The sequence below is a fragment of the Salarias fasciatus genome, chromosome 3 (genome assembly GCF_902148845.1).
Source record: "Salarias fasciatus chromosome 3, fSalaFa1.1, whole genome shotgun sequence".
In the NCBI taxonomy this organism is placed as follows: Eukaryota; Metazoa; Chordata; class Actinopteri; order Blenniiformes; family Blenniidae; genus Salarias; species Salarias fasciatus.
The window spans coordinates 25991318-26019304 of record NC_043747.1 but is presented as its reverse complement, the minus strand read 5'-3'; the positions used below and the strand labels follow the sequence as shown (position 1 = coordinate 26019304).

The following is a 27987-nucleotide window of genomic DNA, read 5'->3' as shown; positions in this document are numbered from 1 at the left end:
TGGAGAGACCGGAGACGTGTTAAACCGAGAATGGAATGAGGGAGGCTTTTGTCATTCCAAGCTTTCGGGGGTGGGGGGAGAGCCGTGGCTTGTAGTTGGTGAGTCGCCTCAGGCCCCTCCAGACAGAGGAGGAGTCGTTCCTGAGGAACTGCTCTTGGGTGAATCCGCTAACTTGGCATCTCTCACCTCCCTGCTCTACCAGCATTTCATCTCTCCTGCCCTGTCTCCACTTTCATGTGCAGCTTCCTTCTCTCTCCTCAGCCGCCCGAGCTCCTGTTCCTGCAGCTGAATGTCCACGGCTGCTACTGTTTGAGAGACAATGGGACAGTCCTGACTCCATTATTAACACCCCCCCACCACCACCACACACACACACACACACACACACACACACACACACACACACACACACACACAGTCTCGTATTTCTATCCTTGTGGGGACCTTCCATTGACTCCCATTCATGTCTAGCCCCTAACCCTGACCCTTACCCTAACCCTAACCCACACCACAACAAAGCCTAACCCTAAAGAAATGTTTTTGCACTTTTACTTTTTTCAGTAACAACAACATGGTCAAGAAAACACTGTTTCTCCTACTTAGGACCGGAAAAAGGTCCCCACAAGGCACGTCGTTCCACGTTTTGCTATCCTTGTGGGGACATTTGGCCCCAACAAGGATAGAAATACGAGAACACACACACACACACACACACACACACACACACACACACACACACAAACAGAATCAGACAATGCACTATGGACAATCTTCAACCTTGACGTACAATGTAATTTTTTTTGTCAATTTTTAAAATCTTTGTCAGTTCATATTCATTGTACTGTGTTTATTGCTTTCTATTGTGATTTTTTCTTTCTTAATATTCTTTTTTTTTTTGCTTTGTTTATTTTCACCATTGAAATCTGTTTTTTCCATTGCTGCACATCCCACCCTATAAATAAATAAATAAATAAATAAATAAATGAATGAATGAATGAATGAATGAATGAATGAATGAATGAATGAATGAATGAATAAATAAATAAATGAAACCATAATCTGATTCTGAAATTCAGAATCAGATTATGGTTTCATCTACCTATCCATTTATTCATTAATAATACAGAATCGGAATTATTAATTGGTCTAACCAATAATAATGCTAGCTGCAAACCATTAATCAAACAAAATGAAAGAAATCAAAACGTTTTTGCATGAGAAAGGACTTTATTGGTAAAAGAATGCCTGAGTGTTTGTGTTTCTTTTTTTTTTTTATACAGAAATGTTAACAGACACACTAAAAGCCATCCCACATTTTCAGTCCAAGATCGAAGTTGAACTTGTCTGCACAGCGTGGAGATCAAGGTTTGAGATGAACTGTATGAACAGCGGGAATAAAGAAAGCAGCGAGCGGCTTTCCGGGCACGGTGAAGTTTGTCCCAGTGGACCTGCCGTAGCGTGACGTCACTAGCAGGCGCGGGAACCGGAACTCATTCATACGGATCTGGTTGCTGCACGGAGCGCAGCAGCTGGAGCACGGAGCGTCTATACAGCAGCATTAGCAGTAAAGTGTGTTCCTCTGCGGACTGGCGGCGCTCTGAGTCTCCAGCTTCTTCTATTGTTGCTCTGCTTCGAGCCGCTCTGACTCCAGATATCTGAGAGGAACTCCGTCTGTGTCCGGACCGCTGCTCCGTCCTGACTGCTGGAGGGTGAGTTTACAGTTTAGAGAGGTTTTCACAACTAAACCAGAGTCACTAAAGCGTGAACCTCGTCAGATTAGATTGATTTAATGCCTTTTGTTGAACATTTGCTCCGAATTTCTTCATATTTTCTCGCTGAGGTGTGTGTGTGTAAGAGATCACTCCCAGCTGGTTAGAAACTGTTTCTTCCAAACTATCTCTGAGCTCAGACCCATGGTATCAAAGAAAGGATCATTCATGCGTTCATATCCTCGCAGCCTGTTCACTGCCTCAACCAGGAAGAGCTGCTCATCTTCAGGAGTTCCAAAACTCAGCTGCGAGGCTGCTGACCAGCTCCAGCAGGAGCTCCCACTTCACACTGGGTGTGAGTGTAGCGGTCATCTGTTCAGTGGACAAACAGCGAATGGCAGTTTCAGTCTGATGAGAAATGGGCATTTCAACACTTTTCACCATCATGTCCGGGACTGACTTTAGCCCACAGGTCACATGCTTGACTCTGTTACATCAGACAAAACAGACAAAAGAAAACATTCTTAATATCATTAAAATATTAAAGCAGAACTATGCAACTTTTTTACCTCAGTCAATGTTTTTCAGAATCCCTGTGGGGGTGAACAAAGACTTGTCCTCCCCTCCCCCCGGGGTCTTTGTCCTGAAAACAGCACTTGCAACTTTCTGAGGATCCAACCCGACTCCATCTCACGAGAACAAACCTGCTTTCCGGCGCTCATACGGGAGTATAGAAGTATAAAAGCGCGTAAAACAAACATGAAACCCTCGCTGGTGTTAGCAACGCCACCCTTCGGTGCTCACGGATGGCAGAACCAAAAAGTCAGAAAAAACCTTTGTCTGAAGAGCGGAAACAAAGGAAACGGGGGTGGGACGCTCTCTGCTGCGGGGAGGGGGGGGATGCAGAGAACGTTTACGACAGTGAGCTTTCACAGGAGACCAGTAGGGGGAGCGCGAGAGCAAAAGTTGCATAGTTCTACTTTAAAATCCCTCCTCTGGCTCCCTGCTGTGTTCCGTGTCCAGTTTAAAATCCTGGTGCTGACCTTTTGACCCCTACACAGTCAGGCTCCCATGTTTATCAGAGACTTAATCACACCCCACAGCTCAGCCCGAAGCCTGAGGTCCTCTGATCAGAACCTGCTGAGAATCCTCTGGACTCGTTTTAAAACGAGGCGTGACCGCTCATCCATCACCACCACGCCTCGCCTCTGGAACCAGCTTCCTCCAGACCTGCTCCCTGGATGCCTTCAGAAAACACTTAACAACATTCCTGCTTCAGAAGACGTTCCAGACCCACTGATAGTGTTGTCATGGCAGTAACAAACTGTCTATGTACTGTACAGTGTTTTGATCTTTATATGGTTTTTCCCTGTGAAGCACTTTGTGGCTGATCTGGGAAAAGCTTTATGAATAAGTTTGACTTCCTGACTGATCCTTGCTGTTTTCTCTCTCAGCCTGGCTGAACATGTTTCCTGTGAATGAAGCGGAGGGCAGATCAGAGTCTGTGGACAGGTAAGAGACTTTTATCCTCAAGTCAAAAAACTGAAACGCTCAACACAACTTGGTGCTGCACGATTATTGCAATCGCAATGTCAGCACGTGCAATTATGTAATCGCAAAAGGGGTGCGATTGTGCAGTTATTTAAAAAAGTGTAAAAAAAAAAAACCCTAACCCGGAGAGAGAGCAGATGTCTGCTGAAAGTCGTCTGCACTCACTAGCAGGACGGCTGTAGCACAATTGTTGAGGTGTGTTTGTGCATCTTCACAGCGCGTCCCGACGTCGTGCGGGGTTTGTTCGCTGCGTTTCATTGGTCAGGTCAGCACAGGGTGCGCTCGCGAACAACAGCAGCGTATCTGGAAGAGGTGGAGCCATAATGGCGGACGCAGAGACCAGCAGCTCCGGGAGTGATGCTAAAAACTCTTTTTTTTTCTTTCATGTTGTGATTTTTTTTTTTTTTTTTTTTTTTATAATTGAAGTTATATAAACCGGATTTTAAAAATTAAAACAGGACAATGACCAAATGTGACAGTTTGGTTATTTTTAAGCAATTATTTGAATTTACATGGGAAAATACATAGTGTGATATATACCGTTTCCGTGATATGAAATTTGTGATACAACATTTTGTTCACAGCGCCCAACCGAAGCGGGGATCTGTGAAACACGCCACTCGTGTCTCTGAGGCAAGTGCGTCTGTTAACCTGCTCCGGGGCTGAAGGAGCTGGCAGAGTTGCTCCACGGCAGTTATGGCAGAATCTTTGGGCATTAAATGAAATGTGGCACAGACTGGCTGCTGCTGGCTGAAGAAACGCTCCACCATGTTGTGTGTGGATCGCCATCGTGTCACCACATCATGGATGAGAGCCTTTTGTGGCAGGTTGAGGGCAGCTTGTTTTTCTTTCAGCCCTCTCCTTCCTTTCCAGCTCCGTGAGAAGTCTGGGTCCAGATGACGGCAGGCCCTGACTGCAGTGTCAACAGTTTGGATTTTCAGAGCCTTTGAGATGGCCGGGTTTAGGTCTGTGGTTACACATACCAGGTGTTTTTTGTTGATCCCCCACTCTTCCAGCATATTTTTGAAAGACTCTGTGATCTTCAGGAAAGAACTGTCTGGAGGCAGTGTGATGACGGTTGCCAGTGAAGCTAATGTAGCGTTGAGCAGCTCCACTTTCACTGGTCCAGATGTCAGTTGTTGCAGCACAGTACGTGCCCTGAGCTAATTTTTCTGCAACATCAGCTTCAACACTGATGTACAGATTTGGGATTTCAGTTTTGGAAAAGAAATTTCGGGATGGTAGTTAGTAGTGAGGCACAGCAACCTTCACCAGCCTCGGAAATCCAGGTCTCTCAACAATTTGAGAAGGCATTGTGTCCTGTGCAATAAAATATGAGAGGGCTGCAGTGACGTCTTTGACAAATGCTGATAAGCAGCCTGCTTTTGAACGGGGAGGCGGGGGTGGTCAGCAGCTCAGACACAGCAGAGTCTTCAGGATCCAGCAGCTTCTCCATGAAGACTGACTGGTCCAGACATGAACCGCCACCTGGTGAACCTGGACCTTCAGACTCAAAGTGAGAACATGTTTGTTTCCTTATTTATTTATTTATTTTCCCTCAAAACCAGAGTGAGAGGTGTTTTGATCTCTTTCAGGTTCAGTTCCAATTCAGTTCCAATGTTCTGAAGCAGTGTGAGAGCTGAAGCTGGATCTTTGCGTCTTTGCTGTTCACATTTGAACCGATACCGTACCAATACCTGGTACCTGGGAATCAATTCTCGGTACTTTTGTTTGTGTTGATGGAGTAGTAAATGTTCATTTGTTGCTGACTCCAGCGTGCTAATGGTGCTGAATGCAGGAGCTGCTTAAAGAAGTGAAGGGGTGAGATGAGGTCAGTGTTGTGTGATGATATTCCCAGGGTTTACTTGCAGAGTGGAGCCTGTCAGCTGACTGCTCTGCACTTCTGTAATGGATTCATTCTTCATGCCAGCCTCGTCCAGGGTGGACATTTTAAACTTACTCTTCCTTGGGATGTTCGATACCACTTTTTTTTCAGACCGATACCGAGTACCAGTACTCCATCTTCAGTACTCACCGATACAGAGTACTCATGCCGATACTTTTGATACATAAAATTTCAAATGCAGTGATGGCTCATGTTTGAAAAATGATTTTTATTTCTAAAAAAAAGGCAGCACAGCCACTCTGGTTAAGTCCAAAATAACAGTCTGAGTTTAAGATATATAACAAAAGTGAAAAATAAAACCGAAACGTTTTGAGTTTTACTTTTTTTTTTTCATGAAATTAAGTGCAAGATAAAACAATTTCTGAGTTTTAATGGGGGTTTTTTCAATGAACTAAAGTAAAAGATGTAAACAAACAACTCTGAGTTATACACTTTTATCAATTAACTCATTTTAACGTTTTTTTTTAAATGAACTAAAGTGCAAGATAAAACGGCTTTCTCTGAGTTTTACACTTTACTTAAACTAAAGTTTTTAAATGTACTCATTTTATTGGTTTTTTATGAACTTAAGTCAAAGATAGAACAACTGACTTTTAAGAGTTCCTCCAAGTGTTGCTGGTGTTATTTGTACTGCTCTTGGATTGCTTTCATTTTGTCTCTGTCTCACACGATTCTCTCTCCAGATGCATTTGTTGGAGGAGAGTGCAGAATTTTCTCCCATCCGCTCCAATGCATTTTGGAGGGAGATTTTCTTGCTGAAATCCAAAAGTTTATGCATTTTTGCAAACTCGCTGTGGCTATATGGATGATCCTACAGATACGAAAATTTCAGGATAAATCCATGAAAGGCCTCCAACGCCAACAGTAAAAAAAGTATTTAAAAAAAAAAAATCAGTTTCAACTTTCGGTTCTTGAGAAATGACAGTTCTTCAACCATACAAACGGGATGGAAAAGTGCTGATTTCCTGTCATGGCTGCTGGGTGCAGCTGGTCTCCATGGCAACACACACACACTTGCTGACTCTGTCATGGCTGATCTCCTGTCAGAGCTCACAGTGAATATGGAGGAGTTATACAAACACACACACGGTCAGATCTGTGACACGAAAAGAGGCACCAGCAAGTCAACATGACTTCTTTTACTTGCAAAAAGAAAACTAGCATGTTGCAGGTAATTTTCCTCTCTGCAGGGAGAGAACTACCTTACGCATATGGCAGCTTCCTTCTCTCAGCCTAAGCGCTGTTCTCCCGCAGCTTTTATTGAACACACAGGGGTGGGACTTACATATGATTCTGGGTCCAAATTGGTTTCAGTGAGTTCTTGTTTGAATGTTCACAAAGCAACAGTTGCACAGGAAACGGATAAGACACACTCAGCATAGATAAGACGCACCCTAATCAGCATTTTGCAGACTGCAGGCAGTTTGCCAACAGTTTCTTCTCGCTGAGTCGACTTTCGCATTCCTCTGCAGTGTTCAGTACAACATTTATCAATGACAGCATTTAGCAATGATAATAAAACATATTTACAACACACAAACTGACAGATTACACTCGGTAGCAACTGGCAGGCACATAGTTAAATTTCCCTGGAATTCTCGAGTTATCTGTTGCTCCAGAAGTTTTTGTTGCTTCAGCAGTTTGTGTGCACTGTGACACTAGGGCTGGGCACCGTTTTACAGTACCTCAGTGGTACTGACCGAAAAACTTCGGTATGTACTGGTCCCGAACAAGAGACGTGTGTACGGGTATCAGTTTCGGTTCTTAAAGTGGCTAAGCGGTCAATAAACATGTTGAAACGATCGTTCAGTTCTTCTCTTTTACTGAAAAAACGGTGCATCGCATCATTTTACATATTGCTACGTCTTACCGGCTCACACTCTCTCTAACAACATGCAGAGAGAGCCTGCAGCGAGACCCTACAGTGGCTGCAGCGCCCTTCTTCTTCTGTGGTGTCTGTGTGAAATAAGGTTGAACATGCAAATGGCACACCCAGTGGCATGAAGTGCAATTGCAGTCATGGTGTCTTCTGTGCGCCGTGAAGGCAGGTACCGAAAAATTACTGTTCAGGAACGGGTACCATACGTGAGGTATCGAAAAAGTACTTGTACCCGAAAAATATCTAACGGTACCCAGCCCTATCTGACACCATGAACGAGAGGCAGCAGAAGCATCCACCGTTGGCCAAACTGGAGCTGCAGTGCTGGTGTGGGTTTGCTTAGAGCCCCACAGCTCAGCCGCCATGTGTTGGCGTTCTCCCCAGTGAACGAGAGAGTCGTATCTCTGCGCCTTTGGGTCGGGGATAGGTGCCTCACTGTTGTCTCGGCTTACAGGCCGAAGAGCAGTGCAGAGTACCCAGGCCTTCTTGGAGTCCCTGGGGGTACTGGACAGTGCTCCATCTGGGGACTCCATTGTTCTACTGGGGGACTTCAACGCCCATGTGGGCAGCAACAGTGAGACCTGGAAGGGAGTGATTGGGACACACAGTCTCCCTGATCTGAACCTGAGTGGGGTTCCGTTATTGGACTTTTGTCCCCATCACAGTTTGTCCATAACAAACACCATGTTCAAGCACAGGGGTGTCCGAAAGTGCACTTGGCACCAGGACACCCTAGGTCGGAGGTCGAAGATCAACCATCTGACTTCCGGCCACGTGTTTTGGACCCTCGCAGTGAAGAGACGAGCACAGCTGTCGACTGATCACCACCTGGTGGTGAGCAGGATTCGCTGGTGGAGGAGGAAACCGGACAGACTTGGCAGATCCAAACGTGTTGTGAGGGTCTGCTGGGAACACCTGAGGGAAACCCTGTGTCAGCAGAGTTTTCAACTCCATCTCCAAGAGAGCTTCTCTCATGTCCCGAGGGAGGCTGGGGACATTGAGTCCGAGTGGACCGTGTTCTCCACCTCCATTGTTGAAGCAGCTGGCCAGAGCTGTGGTCGTAAGGTCTCCGGTGCCTATCGTGGCGGCAACCCTCGAACCCGGTGGTGGACACCGGAAGTAAGGGCTGCCGTCCAGCTGAAGGAGTCCTATCGAGCCATCTTGGCTCGTTGGACTCCAGAAGCAGCTGACGGGTACCGGCAGGCCAAGCAAGCTGCAGTCTGAGTAGTTGTGGAGGCAATAACTCGGGTCTGGGAGGAATTCAGGGAGGCCATGGAGGAGGACTACCACTTGGCCTCGAAGAAATTCTGGCAAACCATCCGGTGCCTCAGGAGGGGAGCTGCTGACCTCAACTTGAGAAATATAGGATGGTGGAAGGAATACTTGGAGGACCTCCTCAATCCTGTCAGTCCTGACTGATCCATCACCAAAGCTGAAGTCACCGAGGTGGTTGGTAAGCTCCTCGGTGGCAGGTCTCTAGATGTGCAGGGACTGTCTTGGTTGACACATCTCTGCAACATTGCGGGGCGGTTGGGGATGGTGCTCTGGATTGTGCTCCAACTTTAGGGGGATTACACTCCTCAGCCTCCCTGGGAAAGTCTATTCCAGGGTACTGGAGAGGAGGTTTTGACCGATAGTCGAACCTCAGATCCAGGAGGAACAATGCAGTTTTTGTCACGGAACACTGGACCAGCTCTATACCCTCCATAGGGTGCTCGAGGGTTTGTGGGAGTTCGCCCGACCAGTTCACATGTGTTTTGTGGACTTGGAGAAGGCGTTCCACCACGTCTCTTGTGGTGTCTTGTGGGGAGTGCTTCGGGAATACGGAGTCTGGGGCCCCTTGTTAAGGGCCGTCCGGTCTCTGTGTGAGCGGAGTATGAGTCTGGTCCGCTTGGCGGCAGTAAGTCGGACCTGTTCCCGGTACATGTTGGACTCCGCCAGGGCTGCACTTTGTCACTGGTTTTGTTCATAATATTTATGGACAGAATTTCTAGTTACAGCCAGGGGCCGGAGGGTGGTCCAGTTCGTGAACCACAGGATTTCATCTTTGCTTTCCGCAGATGATGTTGTCTTGTTGGCTCCATCAAACCTGGACCTGCAGCATGCACTGGGGCGGTTCGCAGCCGAGTGTGAAGCGACAGGGATGAGGATCAAAACCTCCAAATCCGAGGCCATGGTCCTCGACCGGAAGAAGGTGGCCTGCCCTCTCCAGGTCGGTGGAGAGACTCTGGCCCAAGTGGAGGAGTTTAAGTATCTTGGAGTCTTGTTCTCCAGTGGGGACGGATGGAGCGTTGAGATTGACAGGCGGGTCGGTGCAGTGATGCGGTCGATGTATCGGTCCGTTGTGGTGAAGAAGGAGCTTAGCTGGAAGGCACAGCTCTCGATTTACCGCTCAATCTACGATTCCACCCTCACCTATGGTCCTGACTTTTGGGTCATGACCAAAAGGACAAGATCCCGGATACACTCGGCTGAAATGAGCTTCCTCCGTAGGGTGACTGGGCGCTTCCTTAGGGATAGAGGGAGGAGCTCGGAGTAGAGCCGCTACTCCTCCACATCGAGAGGAGCCAGCTGAGGTGGCTTGGGCATCTCTTTAGGACGCCTCCTGGACGCCCCCCTGGCGATGTGTTCCGGGCACATCCCACTGGGAAGAGATCCCGGGGAAGACCTAGGACACGCTGGAGAGACTATGTGTCTCAGGTGGCCTGGGAACACCATGGGATCCCCCCCAGAAGAGCTAAAGGAAGTGTCTGGGGACAGGGAATTCTGGGCATCTCTGCTTGGACTGCTGCCATCGCGACCCGGTTCTGGATAAGTGGTGGAAGATGGATGGATGGATGGACAATAACTCCCTTTAGTGTTATTTAAAAAAAAAAAACACCCACACAACAAAAGACATTGTCAAAATGACACATATGGAAGGGGAGCAAGAAGTGGTCTCAAAGGTCTCGGGCAGTAACGCTTCTTGTGGTACCATGGCAGTGGAAACGCACGCCGACCTGACCATAGCCAACCTGGCACCTAACTGCGCACTGGAAACTCGGCTTTTGATTTTACGTGAAACGGAGCTTGGTCGTACTGACAGGTTTCGGTCGGTACCAATTGAAGTTCCAAATTTGGTTCCCATCCCTCATCAAACTAAATGTTGGTTGGGGTTCACAGAAAGAAGAAGAGGTGTGATGGCTTTGAGGAGCAACCAGAAAGATCCAGAAGCATCGCTGCACCAAGTAAGAGTGGACATGTGTCTGTTGAGGGACTGGTTTTTTGGACATATTGATGTTGACTCATGAAAGCTTGTTATTTATGTGCAGTCCGATTGTTGTTGTTGTCTTTCAGCAGGTGTTGGTCTGCAGCAGCTTCTAGAAGAACATAAGGAGAGTCTGAGGAGGAGATTTGAACGTGTGACTGAAGGAAGTGATGGACCAGGAGGAGGAAGCCTCCTCAACAGGATCTACACTGAGCTCCACATCACGGAACCTCAGCTGATGCAGTATCAATGTCGGAGAAAAGAAACCCTCTATCACACTGCCATCAGGGTTCAGGACATCTTCAAAGCCTCGGCCCAGCAGCTCAGACACATCCGAGTGGTTCTGACCAGCGGCGTGACCGGCAGTGGAAAAACGTTCTCGGTGCACAAGTTCAGTCTGGACTGGGCCGAGGGCCTGGAGAACCAGGATGTCAGTGTTCTGGTTGTGCTCCCCTTCAGGGAGCTGAACCTGCTGGGAGAGCGGCCGTACAGTCTCCTCTCGCTGCTCCGTGTTTTCCATCCCACGCTCCAAAGGGTGACGGCAGAGGAGCTGGCTGTCTGCAAGCTGCTGTTCATCTTGGACGGCCTGGATGAAAGCAGACTTTCTCTGGACTTCAGCAGCACCCAGTGGCTGTTTGGTGTCTCCCAGCAGTCTTCAGTTAGCCTGCTGCTCACTAACCTCATCCGGGGGAATCTGCTGCCCTCGTCTCGGATCTGGATCACTTCCCGACCGGCGGCGGTCCATCAGATCCCTCCAACATGTGTGGACAGACTGACAGAAGTGCGAGGCTTCACTGACGCCCAGAAGGAGGAGTACTTCAGGAGGAGGCTGAGTGATGAGGAGCTGAGCAGCAGAATCATCTCCCACATCCAGACATCCAGGAGCCTCCACATCATGTGTGGAATCCCAGTCTTCTGCTGGATCACTGCTACAGTTCTGGAGCACATGTTGAGCACCGAGCAGAGAGGAGAGCTGCCCCAGACCCTGACTGACATGTACTCCCACTTTGTGCTGGTTCAGACACACAGGAAGAAGCTCAAGTACCACGAAGGACCTGAGACGGGTCCACAGGAGCTGACGGAGGCTGACAGGGAGCTTCTTCTGAAGCTGGGCAGGATGGCCTTGGAACATCTGGACAAAGAAAACATGGTGTTCTACCAACAAGACCTGGAGCAGTGTCGTCTGGATGTGACTGAGGCCTCACTGTTCTCTGGAATCTGGACTCAGATATTCAAAAGAAAGTCTGTGATCTTCCAGAAAGCCGTCTACAGCTTCATTCATCTGACTGTTCAGGAGTTTCTGGCTGCAGTCTTCATGTTCCACTGTTTCACCAGCGGGAAGACAGAAGTACTGAAGACTTTCTTCAGAGAGGGGGTTGATGGTGAAGATGATGATAATGATGCTTTCCGATCTCTGGACAAATTCTTGAAGAAGGTCCTTCAGAAATCCCTCAGAAGTCAGAACGGCCACCTGGACCTGTTTGTCCGCTTCCTTCATGGCCTCTCTCTGAAATCCAACCAGAGACTCTTAGAAGGTCTGCTGGGTCGGACAGAGATCAGTCCAGAAACCATCCAGAGAGTCATCCAGAACCTGAAGGAGATCAACAGTGATCAAATGTCTCCTGACAGACGCATCAACATCTTCCACTGTCTGACGGAGATGAAGGACCTCTCAGTACATCAGGACATCCAAGAGTTCCTGAAGTCAAAGAACAGATCAGAGAAGGAACTCTCTGAGATCCACTGCTCAGCTCTGGCCTACATGCTGCAGATGTCAGACCAGGTCCTGGAGGAGTTGGACCTGAACAAGTACAACACATCATGGGAGGGACGACGCAGACTGATCCCAGCTGTGAGGAACTGCAGGACGTTTCGGTGAGTCCACATGTCCTGACCAATATCTTTTTTGGAGGAAGTACAGTCGGGCAACAAAGTATTTAGTCAGCTCCCATTGATCAAGTTCTCACATTGAAAATGACAGAGGGCTGTAATTTTTATCACACAAGAATCCAAGAAATCACACTGCAGGATTTTTTAAAGAATGTATTTGAAAATTATGGTGGAACCTAAGTATTTAGTCATTAACGAAAGGTCAACTCAATCCTTTGTGACAGAGATCAAAGCATTGCTGGAGGTCTTCACCAGGTTTGCACACTGTGTAACCGTTTCCTTCATGCCGATGGCCTCCTGTGACATCATGATCAGTGTTTCCCCTACCATTATATTAGGGGGGGCGCCCCGCCCCCCTAACGGCAACCCCTGCCCCCCCCAGAGGGTTAAGTTAAATTAAAATAATTGTTCCTTTTTTTACACGCAAACTTTAGTTTTCCTGCATAAAAGCCACTCCACATGCTGTCCTTACACGAGACGCGCCACTGCAAACTGTTTGTGTGTGTGGTGACTGTGGGGGTGGGGGGTGGGGGGTTGCAGTGTGACTGTTTACAAGACGGGGGGGAGTAGACACAGTGGAGTGCTGCAGCGAGTGCCGTACGGGGGGAACGCACTGAATGCAGAAGCGCTGCGCACGGAGTTTCTCGTCTTAACCCATCTGACTGCCCGCACACAACGCGCAGGGGGGCGCCGCGTGAGCCGCTAGCCGAACCTGTCCTGCCCCCGAGTAGGAGAGCCTCACTGCGCTCCAGCTGAGAGTTAAAAGACCAAAAAAACACACATGCGCTTTTAGCGGTGAAACACGGTCCATTCCTCATTATTTGCCATATTGAACTCGGCCAAATTACAGGGTTCCCGCGGGTCCTTAAAAAGTCTTAAAAAGTCTTAAATTTAAAATCCAGGTATTTAAGGTCTTAAATTGTCTTAAATTTACCGTAAATTTGCTGTCGGCATTAAATTTCCAGACGGTGTGTTTAATGCCTATGGGAAAGCACTGTGATCCGCCGTAAATTTTCTAATGGTTTGTATTTGTGTCATTGACTTAGCTTGCAGTAAATAGGAGACGTAGCGTTTATTAGATGTTTTACGGTACGTTCCTAATTGACGTCACGGTCACGTGACCTTCCACAACAATCGCCATGTCGGAGGGCACACATGTCACACAGCGGTTTCAGGCGGACTCAACAGTTTATCCAGCACATCATCGCTTGTGCACGACTTGAATAGTCCAGACTGACAATGGTGAACTTTTGTGCTATTGTGGGATGCGGGCAGACCGCGATGTGGGTCGTTTTGTTTTTTTTTCCGGATACCGGCTGTTTTCACGCACCAAGGAGAGCAGACTCAACAAGTCTCACAAAGAAGAGGCTAGCTGGCTAACGAGGATTTCAGGAGCTGACGTGCAGGAATCAAGCATCAAGAACAAGAGAGTCTGTGATCTCCACTTTGTATCCGGTAAGATCAGCGTTATTACTTGATGATTTTATGCAGCATTTGGGGAGAATAACCTTTGTGTGAACCCTGTGCTCTGCACTGTGGCGCAACCGAACTTATATTAGACTGCTGTCTAAAATTATAGCATGTTTTTGGTGCTGGAGTTAGGATTGACTTTACTGAAGGTTAGTGCTGCTTTAGAAACAATTTCTAATCAGAGCAACTGATACCTGAGAGCAGCCATTCCAGGGGGCCAGGGGGGAATGTGTGTATAAGAATAAATAATAGTGCATATCTTAATAAGAATATTAATAGGATAATATAATAGTAATAATTTAGATCTAAAAGGAGGAAAGACCTAACTTTCAATAGAACACAAATCTAAAATATAACAGGAGCTATAATATATATACAAATATGTACAGTATGTTTTAGTGCAACAGAATGTGTGGATGAAGAAGTGACTGTGATTTATTATGGGAGTTAAAAGTGACCATGATTGCAAGACAGTATGTCCAGGGTTCTTGCTCATATTCTATATGGCAGAGTCTATGTAAATTGTAGTTAATGTAATGATCTGTTTGTGACACTGATTTTTTTTTTTTTGAAATGTCTTTTTTTTTTTAATCTTTCCACTCCAGGACATCCATCAGACCTGTTTCCTCCAGACACAACTGACTGGTTGCCGTTAGTGGATCTGGGCCACAACAAGGTCCCAGCACCACCTCCTGGAGCCCAGACCCGTGATGAACATGCTGGAAGCTGCAACACGAGGAGGAAAGATGTAGAAGCTGCTGAGAGTTTAGTGGCTTTACAGACCATGTCATGAAGTGACTGTGTGACCGGTGGTTGTAAACCAGTGGAGGAGCAGACCTACATGCTGCAGCCAGAAGAGGACAAATTTGTGCACCTGTGCTGCACTGACAAACATCAGTGACACCGTTGCGCCTTTTGACTGAACTGTAAATGGTTTCTGTGCAGTATTAAACAACAGCTGTATTCTTTTTCATGAAAACTCAGGACTCCATGCTGCTGCTTTTTACGTTTTGTCATAACATGTTTCACATAACTTGTATTTGAGCTGCCAAATAAATATTTGCCCTTCCTTTGTTGGTTACCAGTTGAATGATACATGCGAAGAAACAATTCCACTCAAACAGCTTTATTTGGTATCAGCATGCCTGCAGATTCACGGATAATTAAGAGGTAAGAACCTATTACATTAGACACAGAGGTAGGTTCCTGAATAATGAAGCCCAAGCTTGACGCTCCTATCTCCTCCTGAAATCCACACGTGAAATACAAAAAACTCCACAGAATCCTCTCGAGTCACTCAAACTGTTTAGTTAAACTTTAAAGTCGGGTGACAAAAACATTACGTCCAGAAAAATAAATGAAATAACAAAGGTAATATCCAGAGATAGAAAGAAAAGAGAAAGAGGTAAAAAACAAAAAAACTGTGGCTCCACTCCACTTGCCCAACTGTCTGTCTGATGCAGGACAGCCACAAAAACGGAACTTATTTTTTTTTAACAGGCAATTAAATATGCAAACTTCCAGAAAACCTCAGTTTACTCCATGACATCCAACACAACTTATCCGTATGGATTTTTAACCTTAACTTATTTATACACATATTTTCAAAAGTAGTTAACCACAACATGAACTGTTAATCATCTGTGAATATTTTAACCTGTAAATTTTACTACTTTATTTGAAAGGAACTGCCCTGTTCTGCATCACAATGGGGAGAAAAAAAATGCCAAATGTGAGCTTTAGATATGTTTACAAGAAAACAAGGAGTATTTTCTACCACAGAAATTATGACATTTTTGGGTCTTAAATTATGTTTTTTGAGGTCTTAAAAAGTCTTAAAAAGCATTAAATTTGACTTTTCAAATGGTGCAAGAACCCTGAATTCTCAGAAAAATCACGAGGAAAAGTCTGGTATGAGGCACAAACTGAAATAACAAGCGCAAATATAAGGAAAACTAAAGTTAAACTTAAATCGCGAGTTTTGTCGGTGCAGCGTTTCGGCCAGCTGGGCGTTTTTCAGGCGCTGAAAACACGCAAAATAAAGTACATTTCCCTTCAACACAGTCTGGCTTAATAAAGGTCAGTATGAGGCACAATTCAACGTGACTGAGTTTAGGCTGATAGAATGAAGTTTGAGGAAGTGAGCGCTCATAAGAAACTTCCATTTCTCGTGTGTGTGTGTGTGTGTGTGTGTGTGTGTGTGTGTGTGTGTGTGTGTGTGTGTGTGTGTGTGTGTGTGTGTGTGTGTGTGTGTGTGTGTGTGTGTGTGTGTGTGTGTGTGTGTGTGTGTGTGTGTGTGTGTGTGTGTGTGTGTGTGTGTGTGTGTGTGTGTGTGTGTGTGTGTGTGTGTGTGTGTGTGTGTGTGTGTTGGGGGACATTCTTGGATCAATTGTAAAATTATTTATGTAACACACACATTTGGAATGGAATCGGCAGACTTCAAATGAGCCATTTTAATCTCGATTAATCGGGATTAACTCCACGATTGGGGTGCAATTAACTGCGATTAAGAAATCTAATCGTTGCCCAGCTCTAATTAGAAATGAAAAAAGAACATATTATGACTAAAATTCCTTATTTGGAGTTTTTGTACGACGGCGACAACGACCGACGCGACCCCCCCCCAAGGAGCCAATCCAAGGGGAAACACTGATAATTGTATCACTTCCTGTTTATCACACGGTCGCTCCTTCGCTTTCTCACGACTTCCACTTTATCTCTGAATCTGTGAAATCAAACTGCACAGTAACTCGTAGGTTGTTGGTCGTAGCTCGTTCGGCACAAGCGCCACCCCCAGCTGTTTTCACCAAAGCCTCTTTTCCACTGTTAGAATGCAGCTGAAACACCCGGTGAGCTGGGTGAAGGCGCAAAGAAAGCGTACGCAGTCGTCTCACCATCGACCCATTCACATTTCAGACCGCTTTTCCCGAGCCTCGCAAACCAGCCCCGCCCACTCCACATCCACATTTGGATTTTGGAGCTGAGGTGGGTCTGGGGACAAGGCAGTACAAAGAGAATGCGACGGAGCAGTGCGACGGCCGAGCCAATCAGCGTCGCCGCTTTTGTATTCAAATTTTTTTGGCGAATTCTGGTGGCAAAACCGGAAGTGACGCCATCACTGCACGTCGCGGAGATTATGGAGATAAACTTTGACCATCGTCTGACAGCTGCAATGAGTAAAGTTATAGCCGAAAATACCAAGTATTACAACAATCAAGCAAGAGCAAGAGTCTGCACTTGGTGAGTTTCTCACAGGAAAAGACGTTTCTGCGTGTCTTTCGTGTGGAGAAGCTAGAGCTAAAGAGCTAAAGCTAACCCTGAGAGAAGCGAACACATTTTGATGACGTATTTGTTTTGAAGCGCTTATTGGCTGAAGTGCTGTCAGTCAAAGGAGTAACCGACGCCCCCTGGACGGGGTTTGTATTGACTTGTCCCCAGACCCTCCCCAGCTCTAAAATCCAGATGTGGAGTGGGCGGGTCTGGTTTACGAGGCTCGCTTTTCCCCACTCAGTGACACACCCGCTGAGGAAAAGCCTCTGGCTATCTCAGCTCCACCGTCCGAAACAAGAACTGAGAGACGGCAGGGACCGTGGAGCGGTGGAGTGGGGGAGGGGAGGGTTGTGGGCTTTTTGCTAACTGTTGTCATGATCACTTTGACCTCACGAGAGGACCCCCAGATGAAGGGAAGGTATCAATGGCCTTGTGTGTCTTCCGTTTTCTGATTGACCTCCTCACACCGAGGTGCTTGCCTCATGGAGATTGACTCTTCCCAGCCTGGTGCAGGTCGACAGTTTGGTTCCTGGTGTCTTTCTGCAGCTCTTTGGTCTTGGCCATGGTGGAGTTTGGAATCTGTTTGGGGCTGTGGACAGGTGTCTTTTATACGGATAGTCAGTTCAAACAGGAGCCATTAAAACAGGTCACGAGTGGAGGACAGAAGAGCTGCTTAAAGAAGTGGCACATCTGTGAGAGCCAGGGATCTTAGTCTTTTTTTGAGGTGACCAAATACTTATTCTCCACCACAATTTACAAATAAACTTGACAAAACATCAAAGGGTTCCTATTCAGCTGTTAAAAGCTCTATTTTTCACCCAAAACTTTCAATTGATGACTTGGCTAATCAAAATAAAAATGAGAATATTTAGTTCAAGTATTTAAAATGAATTTGCTGTTTGAAAATGTCAATAATAACCCTCAGGGATTGGACATTTTCAGTGTTTCTATAATCTCAAGCTGGCAATTTTCTTGTTCCAATGAGATTCATTCTGGTCTGTAGTTCTTCAAATATGTTTCAAGTTTTAATGAGCATTTATTTTTGTGACATGAGAATAATTGATTTGCTCCATGACTTTACAGTATTCTTCTTCACCCATATCATAATCAAGTAGTTTGTACATGTTCAGTCCACTAGAGGGCGTCCAAACAGGACAAACAATCCACTTTTTGAACTGACGCTTTCTGTCCTTCACTGCAGTGTGAAGCTATGAGAGCCGTTCAGTCACTTCAGTCACAAACCGTTTGATTTTCAAGCAGCAGGACGTCCAGCCCTGCTCCACACCTTCACTTCAACATTTAGAACTCAGGACATGATCAAAACACCTGGAACTCCATGTTCTCTCTTTCATGCCACATGAAGCCAAAGTCAAACCAGAGGAGATGAGCTGAAGCTCTGATGTCAGAAAGGAGGAATCCAACAAAGTGTCCTCTCTCAAAGCAACTTCCTGTCTTCTCTGTCTCCTTGCAGATTTAGAATTGATTGGGAAAGCTGTGGTTCTGACTTTCGCCTCCCTGATGATGAGTATGAGGTGATCTTCTCAGCCCTGAAGTCTGACCCCTCCCATCTGGAACATCTGGACCTGAGTTACAGCAGACTGGAGGATTCAGCAGTGAAGATTCTGTGTGCTGGACTGGAGAGTCCAAACTGCAAACTGGAGACTCTGAGGTCAGTTCACTGTTCACTGGAGGTCTGAGATGTGTGTGAAAAGAGCTCTTCTCCTCCTGGTGGCTTCAGCTGTTTGGACTTCACATTTCTAAACTCTTCCAGTCTGAACCTTCTTCAGCTCTCAATAACTTCAACATCAAACTTTCTCCTCTAATCTCACTTCTTTCTCTCTTTATTCAGGTTGAGGAACTGCAGCATGTCAGAGATCAGCTGTTCTTCTGTGGTCTCAGCTCTGAAGTCCAACCTCTCCCTCCTGAAACATCTGGAGCATCTGGAACTGAGTGGGAACCCTCTGCAGGATTCAGGAGTTTCTCAGCTGTGTGGTTTTCTGCAGAGTCCACTCTGTCGTCTGCAGACTCTGAGGTCAGACTCCATGTTTGAGTGCGTTTCAGTAAAGTCGTGTTGACACTAAAGGTCAGACATCAGGCTGATCTGAGAGTGATCCACACTGAGGATCTCCAGGAGAAACGGAGCTTCTTCTCTGGTCTTCAGTCCTGTGGCTGTGGCAGAGCCTTCTGTTTGGTGTTCACATCAATTCAGCTCTCCAAAAGAACAAAGATCAGATCAGTGAGAATATCAACCCGAGTTCTTTCAGTTCCTTGAAGCTCCAACCCTCTCAAGAAGAAGAAATGGAGAACAAAGGTCAGTCTGACCAGTCTCATCTCAAGAGGATTAACTCCTCTCTTCAACTCTGATTCATGAATAAAATCAGTCAAAATACTGGAGGGTTTGGAGTTCTGAGACGTCGGCTGTTCAAGAAAGAAGCGACGGCCGACAGCAACAAAGCGAACAACTCTGCCGTGGAATCCCTTCAGCTGTCGGATTGTGTTCAAACTTTGTGTTGAAGTTCGGCAGCGGTGTGTTAGGAAGCCGAGGTATCAGTCAGAAACCTGGATTTTGCCGGATCCGTACAGTTTGAAGACAGGATCATAGTTGAAGAGCCCTCAATGTGGCTCGGCCTTCGGTGTTGTGTCAAGTTCTTCCTGCTCAGGGATCTGCTGCAGTTTTCGACAAAACACCCGAAGTGCACAGCTTGGATTTGTTAGCACTGGAATTCATGTTTTAATGGCACTTCATCTGAAGCAGAGCTGTTGCTGTCGTCAGTCGCCACCCATGATATGACCACGGTTTCTAGAGTCAGACACGTTTCATAAATGAAATGTGATAAACAGATCGCCGGTTTGTGGCGTGTTGTTTACTGCATTGTTGATGACAAAGCTTTTTGCCAATGGATCCCGTGATCGCAGCATGTGGCATCTCCTACGGAGGAAGTTGGAATTAAATATTCACACCAGCGCTTCAGGGATTAGTCAGCGGAATCAATGACAACGTGAAAATTTATCTTCACGGCATCTTGTTGTTAAAATCACTGCAGTTCACTCCAGGAAGAGCAGGGGGCGGTATCGCTCACCGTTGACATTCTGCATGGAGACGGAGGAGAAGAACAGCGGAATGACGGTGGGGAAAAACCCAATGTGTTGTGGTCGAGTGGAATATGGAGGGAGGAGACTCAAACCCTCCCACCCAGTTCCTGAAGTTTAGGAACATTTCACTGAAAATAAACCGGAGCAACACGTTAGATTCAAACTGTGAAGCTCAGCTGTCATTCCACGGCAGAACGACGGCTATGAACCAACTCCTGAAACACCGACGCCCCGGAGCCGCTGGATCCTCCCCACCAGAGAGAGTAGGAGCTCAACAGACAAAGAAGACGATCCTGACTGATCGAGAAATACTTCAGAAACTAGTTGACAACAAAAATAAACTAGAAATTGGCACTCAGAGAGCGCAGACCTCCGCCACGGCTCAAATCAGTCACCAACAACTGTAAGAACACCATATATAATCGCACAACATTGTGATTGGGGGGGGGGGGGGTGATCGGAGCAGAGCGCTGCAGCATGCGGTGCCTCTCTCTGTCGCCCTCTCTCCCTGTGTGTGTGTGTGTGTGTGTGTGTGTGTGTGTGTGTGTGTGTGTGTGTGTGTGTTTATCTGAAAAGGAAATCCCGAAAGCGACATAATTTATGTTATTTTACTTCATTTTAATTTGAAAATTGACCGGATTCTCTCGCCTGTGTGGTGCGATCTGCTCTGTCCAGCTTTACAACTGGCGGTGCACGGCGTGCAGCTCGCGGAGAAAATAGAGAGGAGCGGAGCGGCCATGGTCCACGGCGCCGCGGTCCCCCACGTCTCCTGTAGGAACCGTCAGATAGGTTAACAGTTGCGCCGATCTGACAGTCGGTGCTCGGCGCTTCCCACTTCCGTGTCGGAAGCGGCGCGTCCTGTGTGAACCAGGCATTTGTCGCCCCCTGTTGGCGGGCCTGCCCAACCATGTGAAAGACTCCCTCTCTGTCAATGATAAAGAATCCTTTAAAAAATTCCTGGATCCAGACAGTGATCCGGATCATCACCAAAATTTAATCAATTCTAAGTTAGCCCAAGACCCACCTTTCCACAAAGTTTCATTGCAATCCGTCCATTACTTTTTCTGGGATGTTACTAACAAACCAACCAACCAACAAACCGACATGATTACATAACCTCCTGACAGACGTAATCATTAGTTGCAGCCCTAATTCACACTTGTACAAAACAGTTACATTTAAAGAAATGCTTTTGTAGCTCCACATCGATGGAAAGAGAAAAGAGCTCTTCTCCTCTAATCTCACTTCTTTCTCTCTTTATTCAGTTTGATCAGCTGCCGCTTGTCAGAGATGAGATGTTCTTCTGTGGTCTCAGCTCTGAAGTCCAACCCCTCCCTCCTGAAACATCTGAGACATCTGGACCTGAGCGGGAACCCTCTGCAGGGTTCAGCAGTTGAGCAGCTGTGTGGTTTTCTGGAGAGTCCACTCTGTTGTCTGCAGACTCTGAGGTCAGACTCCATGTTTGGGTTTGTTTGCTGTGAAAGTTGTGTCGACAGTCATCGGTTAAATACAGGATTTGATCATCTGCCACCAGACTGATTTTATGTCTCGACTGGCCAACTTCTACACCCTCGATCTCTGGATCTTTGAATTTCTCAGCCAGAGACTAGATGGCGATAAAGAGTCCAGACCGCTGTCTGCTGGATGTATTCAGAGGGAAGGCACTGGGCTTTCACCCATTCATCACTATTTCAACCTGTGATTTCTCACACTGCTCCGACCCTTTTAATCGGAGTCAAAACCAAACAGACAAAACTGAATAAATCCGGGCACTCAGTCCTATCAAAGGCCTTTTCAGCTCCACGCTAAGAGTTACGCTGGGTTCAGTACCGAATGAATGATTAGTCACCGACACAAGTTATGGCAGATCATCTGTTCTGGATAAAACCAGGCTGTCAGGGAGGCTTTGAGTTTTCGATGCTCGAATGATTACATCCACAATCAGAGGTTTCAGCAAGTCTGTGAACTCTATAAAATCCAGGAGGAAGCCGTCCTTACCTGGTGATTTGATTGATTGTAGCATCCATGAAGCCTTTTTCATATCTTGTGAATTGAATTTGGAGATCTAAGACCGTCTGGTCGTCCTGATTCAGTTTGGGAAGCTCAATATTCGATAAGAATTCATCAATCTTGGTTAGATGTTCTGCTGTTTCTAACTTATATAAAATAGCATAAAAACTTTGTAAAGTTTCATTTCGTTCTTTTTGTGTGATCCAACCACCTTCAATTTCAGTTTGGTTAAATGTCTTTGAACTTTATTCTCTCATGAATTTCCAGGACAGAACTCTATGAGCCTTTTCCCCGAGTTCATAAAACCTTTTTTGTTCTCAGAATATCTTTCTCAGCTCTGGATGTGTGTAACTTCAGTATAATAATGTTTTTATTGCTCATGAAGCTAAAAATATTGTGGAAGTCATGAAGGAAGAGACGGATGAGTCGTAGTCGGTGATCCTGAGACTGAACTTCTTTCTCTCTTTCTTCAGGTTGGACAACTGTCTGATGTCGGAGAGCAGCTGTTTTTCTGTGGCCTCAGCTCTGAAGTCCAACCCCTCCCTCCAGAAACATCTGAAACACCTGGACCTGTTCAACAATGATCTGCAGGATTCAGCAGTTGAGCAGCTGTGTGGTTTTCTGCAGAGTCCACTCTGTGTTCTGCAGAATCTGAGGTCAGACTCCATGTTTGAGTGTTTCAGTAAAGCAGTGTTGACACTAAAGCAGACCTGCCAACCTTGGCAAAATTTTTGGAGTACCACTCGCTGGGACAATTGTCGACGGGGGGGGGGGGGCACTGTCTGTTTTAAATTTAAAGTTTGCATTTGGTTCTTTAATTTGTTTAATGACAAATCAAATATTAAACAGATATTTTTCTGATACACATTACATTGCGGCTGACCTTGCACGTCGTCCCCAGAAAAGAGCTTCAAAATGCTGCTACGTGTCCTTCAACTGAGCATGTTATGCTGTGTGTGCGCATGCGTGCCTGTGTTCCATTACTAAAACCTTCATAAAGCCGTCAATACGGTGTTTCAAATTAACTGGTTTCCTTGCTAACTGGTGACTGACTTCCTTTAGCACTTCCTGCTGCTGCTGCTAGTAGCAGCAGATGTTGAAATCAGACTCATAAAAGGTCTGACACGGCTTTTTGTCTGGTTTTTAACATCTATCAGCAACAAGGGACGTGAAAGAAACCCAGTCGCCAGTTAATAGGGAAACCAGTTCTTCCAAAACACCGGCTCCTCTCCGGTTTCGCGACACTCCTCCTCCGTTAGTGAGCTGCTGTATTCAGGTGACTGGAGCAAGCGGCGGAAAACTGAAACTCCGTCATTCACATGAAGGCAGCGGAGACAGCTGGACTCAGGAGACACTCAGGAGGCACTCAGGAGACACGTGAAGGAAGCGAGGACAATTTGCACAAAGGAACGACTCTCAGACAGCTGAGAACCGGCTCTCGTCGTTCACTTGAAAGAGCCGTTCAAACGAACGACTCGTTCATTGAACGTCGCAGCTCTACGAGGGGAGCACATGTTTCCTCCCCGTTCCATAGCTGTGGCGCACCAGCCTAATTTACCGGTATTTTTTTCAACGTCACAAATACAATGTGTGCCGTGACTGCGTGACAACACACCGAAATGCGTGACACTTCAGAGCCCTGCTGCTGCATCGTGTTGTCAGACATGAGAACGTCCACGGTCCGCATTTATAACAGCGCTCACACGTCTGCAGCTTTTTGCGTAGTTTAATGAGGCGGAGCGTACCAGCGTATTTAGATGTCAAATTGCGTACCTGCTACGCAAAATGCGTACAGGTTGGCAGGTCTGCTAAAGGTCAGACATCAGGCTGATCTGAGAGTGATCCACACTGAGGATCTCCAGGAGAAACGGAGCTTCTTCTCTGGTCTTTAGTCCTGTGACTGTGGCAGAGCCGTGTGCAGCTCCACATTTCAAAGCTTGCTAGAAGAAGAAAGGAGCTGCAGTGGATCATTGACTGTGAACCTCTGACACGCTCCATGTTGACCTTCAGCTTTCACAGCAGGCTGAACCGCAGTTCTTCTTTCAGTTCCTCAGAGCTCTGATCAGTCTCATCTGAAGACGACTAACTTCTTATTTCAGCTCTGATTCGTGAAAAAAATTCAGATTTACAACCAATATGAGGAAAAAACATTGTTTATATCTGCTGTGTGAGCTGGAGATCTGAGATGTGTGTGAAAAGAGCTCTTCTCCTCCTGGTGGCTTCAGCTGTTTGGACTTTACATTTCTAAACTCTTCCAGTCTGAACCTTCTTCAGCTCTCAATGACTTCAACATCAAACTTTGTCCTCTAATCTCACTTCTTTCTCTCTTTATTCAGGTTGAGTCGCTGCAGGATGTCAGAGATCAGCTGTTCTTCTGTGGCCTCAGCTCTGAAGTCCAACCCCTCCCTCCTGAAACATCTGGAAATTCTGGACCTGAGTTGGAGCCGTATGCGGGGTTCAGGAATTGAGCAGCTGTGTGGTTTTCTGGAGAATCCACTCTGTCGTCTGCAGACTCTGAGGTCAGTTGACTGTCTGTTCCTGTTGTAGAAGGAGAAATGTTTGTCAGCAGCTGTGATCTGAGACTCTGATCCTGCAGTGAGAGAGTGGACTGAGCTCAGCAGCAGCTGACTGGTGTGTGTGGACATGAGGAGGAGTGTGAATGTTGTGTTGACATGTGGATGATGTGTGTGATGAAGATCCACAACAACAGAACAGCTCATTGATCAGGACTCAGTAATGTGGAGCTGCTCATTTCTCCATCAACACATCTGATTGGTTCCTCCTCATTGATTCTGCTGCTTTCTCTCTTTATTCAGGTTGTGGGGCTGCGGTTTGTCAAAGATCTGCTGTTCTTCTCTGGCCTCAGCTCTGAAGTCCAACCCCTCCCACCTGAAGGTGCTCCTACTGGATTTGAACCATCTGCAGGCTCCAGATGTGCAGCAGCTGGTTGATCTAGAGCAGAGTCCAGACTGCAGCCTGCAGGGTCTGGGGTCAGTAGATGGTTGGAGCAGGGTTTCCGCCAGACCTTTTCAGTGTGACCCCCTCAGTGTGTTGGTGTGACAGTGGTGGTCCTTCATGAGCTCTGAGCTGCTGACTGCTGCTCTGAACAGGACTGAAGTCCTCACTGCTTCACAGAGACTCTGATCATCTCCTCTCATCTCTCTGCAGGTGGAAGGGCTGAGAGCAGAGCTTCATCCAGCAGTGAGTGACAGAGGAACCAGCAGAAGATCTGCAGTGTGAAGAGCTGTGAGAGTCCAGCATCGAACCAGGGTTCCTCTGGATGTGACTCAGAATCATCAGTGTGTGGACTGTTTCTCCTCCTCTTTTTTTCCCCACATTAGTTTTCCTGTAATTATTTGAAGCAGGTTTGAAGTCTTACGGTCCAGCTCCAGTTGTTTTTGTTTTTCCTTCGCTTTTCGTCTGCTGCTGATTGTGACTCACTGGTTAACAGGAGAATTTCAAACTGGCCTCCAGGTTAAAAATGTAGCAGACCTGTTCCAGACAAAGACAGATGGAGTTTCACACCATGAATCACTTTAGAAAAATGACAGACTTCAGAGCTTTTTGACCAAATCAAATGATTCCTGGATTCCATCAGTGTCTACATATCCAGGTCTGGATTCAAGAAGTCTGGTCTGCTCTAGAGAACCTGCCTGGGATTGGAAAATGTTTTGTTTTTTGCAGAATGAAAATAAAGTTGATGAACAAAAGTAGAGAAACGTTGTGCAGCTTCAGTATTTTGAAGTCAGTCAGATTTGTGTCACGTGGAGAGAAACTTTCCTGATGTGTCAGAGGTCAGTCGACTGGTGGAAACATGGAGCTGCAGACGTCCTCAGGGTTCACTGTGGAAAGTAAAGCAGAAGAGCAAGAGAAGCATCTGAAGGAGAAAGGTGAGTGATTCTGATTCTACCTTGAAATAGTCACTTCTGTTGTATTTCCACTGACGGCATCGACTCTCCTCAAATGTTGATGCATTTCATCTGAGAACAAGTTCCTGGTGCTTGAAGCTGCTTGTTTTTGGCTGAGTGCTACAAAAAAAGCAGCAGACACCAAAAGGTGAAGTAGATATTGACCAATGTTTTGGTTCAGAGAATCATCTCGATGTCGTGAACAGCAGCCACTCAGGGAGGAAACAAAAGCAAACTCAATCCCGTACTCACCATTTTTAAACAGGCGTTTGTAACGTTATATTTCTTCTTCTTTTTCAATGACAGAGAAAAAGTGCAGGTGGTGGTCCCAGTAGCATATCCACCCATCCATTTTTGATCCGGTTGCGGGATCAACAGTCTCAGCAGGGATGCCCAGACTTCCCTGTCCCCAGAAACCCCCTCCAGCACTTCTGGGAGGATCCTGAGGCGTTTCCAGGAACAGCCAAGACACATGGAGAGCCATTCCACAAGTCTCTGCTTGGCCTTACTCTGCACGGTTGGTTTTGGCCTCCCTTAGCCGGCCTCGGCCCCGGTCGTTTTCCAATATGCGTGGTACCGCCTTGGTGAGGGCGGAGTTTTCATGCGACTGTTTCCCCACCAGTGTATCAATAGACATCATGAAATCATGATGCATTGGTCAACAATCACAGAAAGGTTTATTCAGTCCAGAGTATACGTGTAGACGTGTTCCAGTCCAGACCACTGTCCATCCCGCTGCTTGCCTTTCTGCAGCTGTAAATGGCTGAACCAGCTCCACCAGAGGCTTCCCAGTGCACTGTCCTGGTGCAGTGCGCTCCGTGCAGCTCCCTCTGAATCCTCTCCTCGACTACCACACATGTCCGCACTTCATTACTCTTCCAACAGGTCAATTTTTGAGCATATGACCAGCCTGCTATTGTGAGGTTTTAAAAACGGCTGGTGTGAGACTGGCCCCAGTCACTGTCACAGCTCTGATACTGACGTCACACTCTGGCCAATCGGTAGAATGGTATCTTCCGGCGTCACATTCTCGACCCCACTTGGAACCTCAGCCAAGCAGGGACCATGAAAGTACCTGGCATGAGGTACTAAAATGTAATGGAAATGCGCAGGGACCAGGGCTGATCCGTGCAGAGTATGGCTAAGCAGGCACGAGAGGAAAAGCGCCAATCGTCTCTCCAGCTTGTTGTAGTTCTTCCCCGAGGCTTCATCCTGATGGGACATGCCCAGAACACCTCCCCAGGGAGGCATCCAGGAGGCATCCTACACCCGAGCCACACCAGCCCTCTGGATGTGGAGGAGTGACGGCTCTACTCCGAGCTCCACCCTGGTGACTGAACTTCTCACCCTATCTCAAAGGGAGCGCCCAGCCACCCTACGGAGGAAGCTCATTTCAGCCGCTTGTATCCGGGATCTTGTCCTTTCAAGGGTCATGACACTCGGTGAGGGTAGGAACGTCGTTTGACCAGTAAATCGAGAGCATCGCTTTTCAGCTCAGCTCCTTCTTCACCACTATGGTTCGGCACAATGACTGCATTACTGCAGCTCCTCCAACAATCCACCAATCAATCTCACGTTCCATCAATCGACCATAACCCACCAACCCTATGTAAATTATGCCTCTGCTCTCTGCCGATCCAGAGTGGGCAGACCACATTCTTCCGATCCAGGACCATGGCCTTGGGTTTGGAGGTGCTGATTCTCATCACGGTCGCGTCACACTCGGCTACAAATCACTCCCAGTGCTTGCTGTAGGTCCAGGCTCAATGAAGGCAACAGGACAAAATCTGCAAAGGGCAGAAATTAAATCCTGTGGCCCCCAAACGGGACCCCCTCCGGCCCCCCGCTGCAACTTGAAATTCTGTCCATAAAAATTATCAACGGAACTGGGCTTGCTAAAACATTTCAGAACTCATCCATATGGAGCATCTTCCCTCTTTTTGCCTCAATGCTCAGGACACCCAGGTTGCTCAGTCTGTTGTCTGACCTGGTTGGGCACAAAATAAGTTGAAGAGCAGAAAAGCTCAGCTCACATGCTGCAGTATTTACGAGCA

The 27987-nt window shown here is 46.8% G+C and overlaps 1 protein-coding gene and 1 long non-coding RNA gene across 2 annotated transcripts; both read left to right on the top strand.

The window, feature by feature from the left end:
* The first annotated feature begins 1512 nt into the window (after nt 1-1512).
* On the top strand, nt 1513-10272 carry LOC115381910 (uncharacterized). Its single transcript, XR_003930484.1, has 3 exons — nt 1513-1709; nt 3164-3221; nt 10208-10272. It is a non-coding gene; the product is annotated as an uncharacterized LOC115381910 (long non-coding RNA).
* A 123-nt stretch (nt 10273-10395) lies between these two features.
* On the top strand, nt 10396-25732 carry LOC115381153 (NACHT, LRR and PYD domains-containing protein 12-like; the record flags this gene model as incomplete). The annotated part of the gene is made up of 8 exons (XM_030082401.1): nt 10396-12167; nt 18394-18591; nt 18772-18954; nt 21281-21463; nt 22499-22681; nt 24362-24544; nt 24842-25015; nt 25194-25732. Coding segments are annotated over 8 exons (2889 nt in total), but the record flags the coding sequence as incomplete, so codon positions are not given.
* Nucleotides 25733-27987: the final 2255 nt, after the last annotated feature.